The sequence below is a fragment of the Elephantulus edwardii genome, unplaced genomic scaffold (assembly GCF_000299155.1).
Source record: "Elephantulus edwardii isolate Elephantulus edwardi_28Jun2011 unplaced genomic scaffold, EleEdw1.0 scaffold00048, whole genome shotgun sequence".
NCBI classification, from domain to species: Eukaryota; Metazoa; Chordata; class Mammalia; order Macroscelidea; family Macroscelididae; genus Elephantulus; species Elephantulus edwardii.
Window position 1 is genome coordinate 5,329,541 of NW_006399798.1, and position 1,485 is coordinate 5,331,025.

Below are 1,485 nucleotides of genomic sequence, written 5' to 3' on the forward strand. Positions count from 1 at the left end.
CCCCTCCCCGGGGAGGCACCCACACCCCCCCTCACCCCTCCCCGGGGAGGCACTCACACCCCCTCACCCCTCCCCGGGGAGGCACCCACACACCCCCTCCCCACTCCCGGGGAGATACCCACATACCCCCACCCCTCTCCGGCAGAGGCACTCACACCCCTAACCCTACCTAGGGGGCATTTCCCCCCCCACCAGGGAAGCACTCCCCCCACCCCCACCTGAGAGGCACTCACCCCCTCACCCCTCCCCGGGGAGGCACTCACTGCCCCCACCTGGGGAGGCACACACCTGTGAGCATCAGTCTGAAGGACACGTTGGCCTGGACCAGCAGGGGCTGCACGTGGCTCCAGAAGAGCTGCTGAGCCTTGCCCTTGCCGCTTCTGGGGTTCAGCAGCACCAGTGCCCGGAAGGGATCCGGGATGGGATCCTGGGGACCACGGACTAGGGAGGCAAACCCAGAGACCAAGTCCTCAGCCGACCAGCAGAGGGTTAAGGATGACAGCAGGGACTCTAGGATAATGGACCCAACTGGGAGTCTGGCCAAGAAAGTGGCCCGCTTGGGGAGTGCCCCCAGGCCCCCAGCGCTGCAGGAGACCAGCAGACCACACGCCCTCGGCTACTGACTGTGCTTTCTGTCCACGCGCTAATGTGTCTCCTCGAGTCCCTCTCTGTGAAGCTGACCCCTCGGCCTGTCCACTCAGCAGGAGAGTCCCACCCACTGTCCCTTCCTCCAGTGCCCACCAACCTGTATCCATGGCCGCGACCCCCGCCTCCATCTGCCAGGGGGTCCTCGGCGCTGGCGGGGCGCTGCCCTCGGCCGCCAGGCCTGTCTTCAGCTCCTTATCGCAGCTGCCCAGGCAGGCTTCGCGGGGCTGGCTGTGCGCTTTGTGCTCCCCGCCCCAGGCCGGGCCTGACCGGGCGCCCGCGCCATTCTCTGCGACTCGCCGCGGATCTGGGGAAGAACAGAGGGTACTGAGCCGTCCAGGCCGCGGCGGCCGGGCGGGGGGTGGCTCCAACTGTTCCTCGAGACCAGAGGCGCCTCCGGAACCCGCTCCGCCCCCGCCCGGCGCGGGGCCTTTCGGGGAGGGGGTGCGCGCCGCCGAGGGAGCCTGAGCCGCATGGGTCGCGCCTGCCCAGCTGCTCACCGCGCGGGGCCGCCGCGGGGAAAGGGGAGCAGTGGCGTAAAAATCCCAGAACTTGGGCGGACATCACGGAGCTCTGAGTTCAGGTGAGCGCTCCCGCCCCGCCGCGACCTTGGCGTCCCCTGCCCGGTGCTTCAGAGCCACCGAGGCCACCCGAGCCTCCGGCGCCTCACTCCTCGCAGCCACGACTGCGCGAGCGCCGGGTGCTGCCTCCTGCCCTTGCCAGAGCGGAGTGGGCGCGCAGGGGGTGCGGCGTGGGCCAGTTCCCCAAGGCTGCGCGGGGGCGGGTTGCCCCGGAGCGGGGCGGCGGGGCGGCGGGGCGGAGGCCCTGCCCAGCTGGCTC

At 70.7% G+C, this 1,485-nt stretch overlaps 1 protein-coding gene across 1 annotated transcript in view; it reads right to left on the reverse strand.

The window, feature by feature from the left end:
- The window catches only part of SPHK1 (sphingosine kinase 1), a 2,952-nt gene extending 1,743 nt beyond the window's left edge, over nucleotides 1-1,209 (reverse strand). The window contains exons 1-4 of the mRNA XM_006886359.1: nucleotides 1,146-1,209; nucleotides 1,031-1,075; nucleotides 746-910; nucleotides 289-441 (exon numbers count right to left, since the gene is read on the reverse strand). Coding sequence (XP_006886421.1) covers nucleotides 289-441; nucleotides 746-910; nucleotides 1,031-1,075; nucleotides 1,146-1,209 — 427 coding nt within the window. The remainder of the gene's footprint in view (nucleotides 1-288; nucleotides 442-745; nucleotides 911-1,030; nucleotides 1,076-1,145) is intronic.
- Between the last annotated feature and the right edge of the window lie 276 nt (nucleotides 1,210-1,485).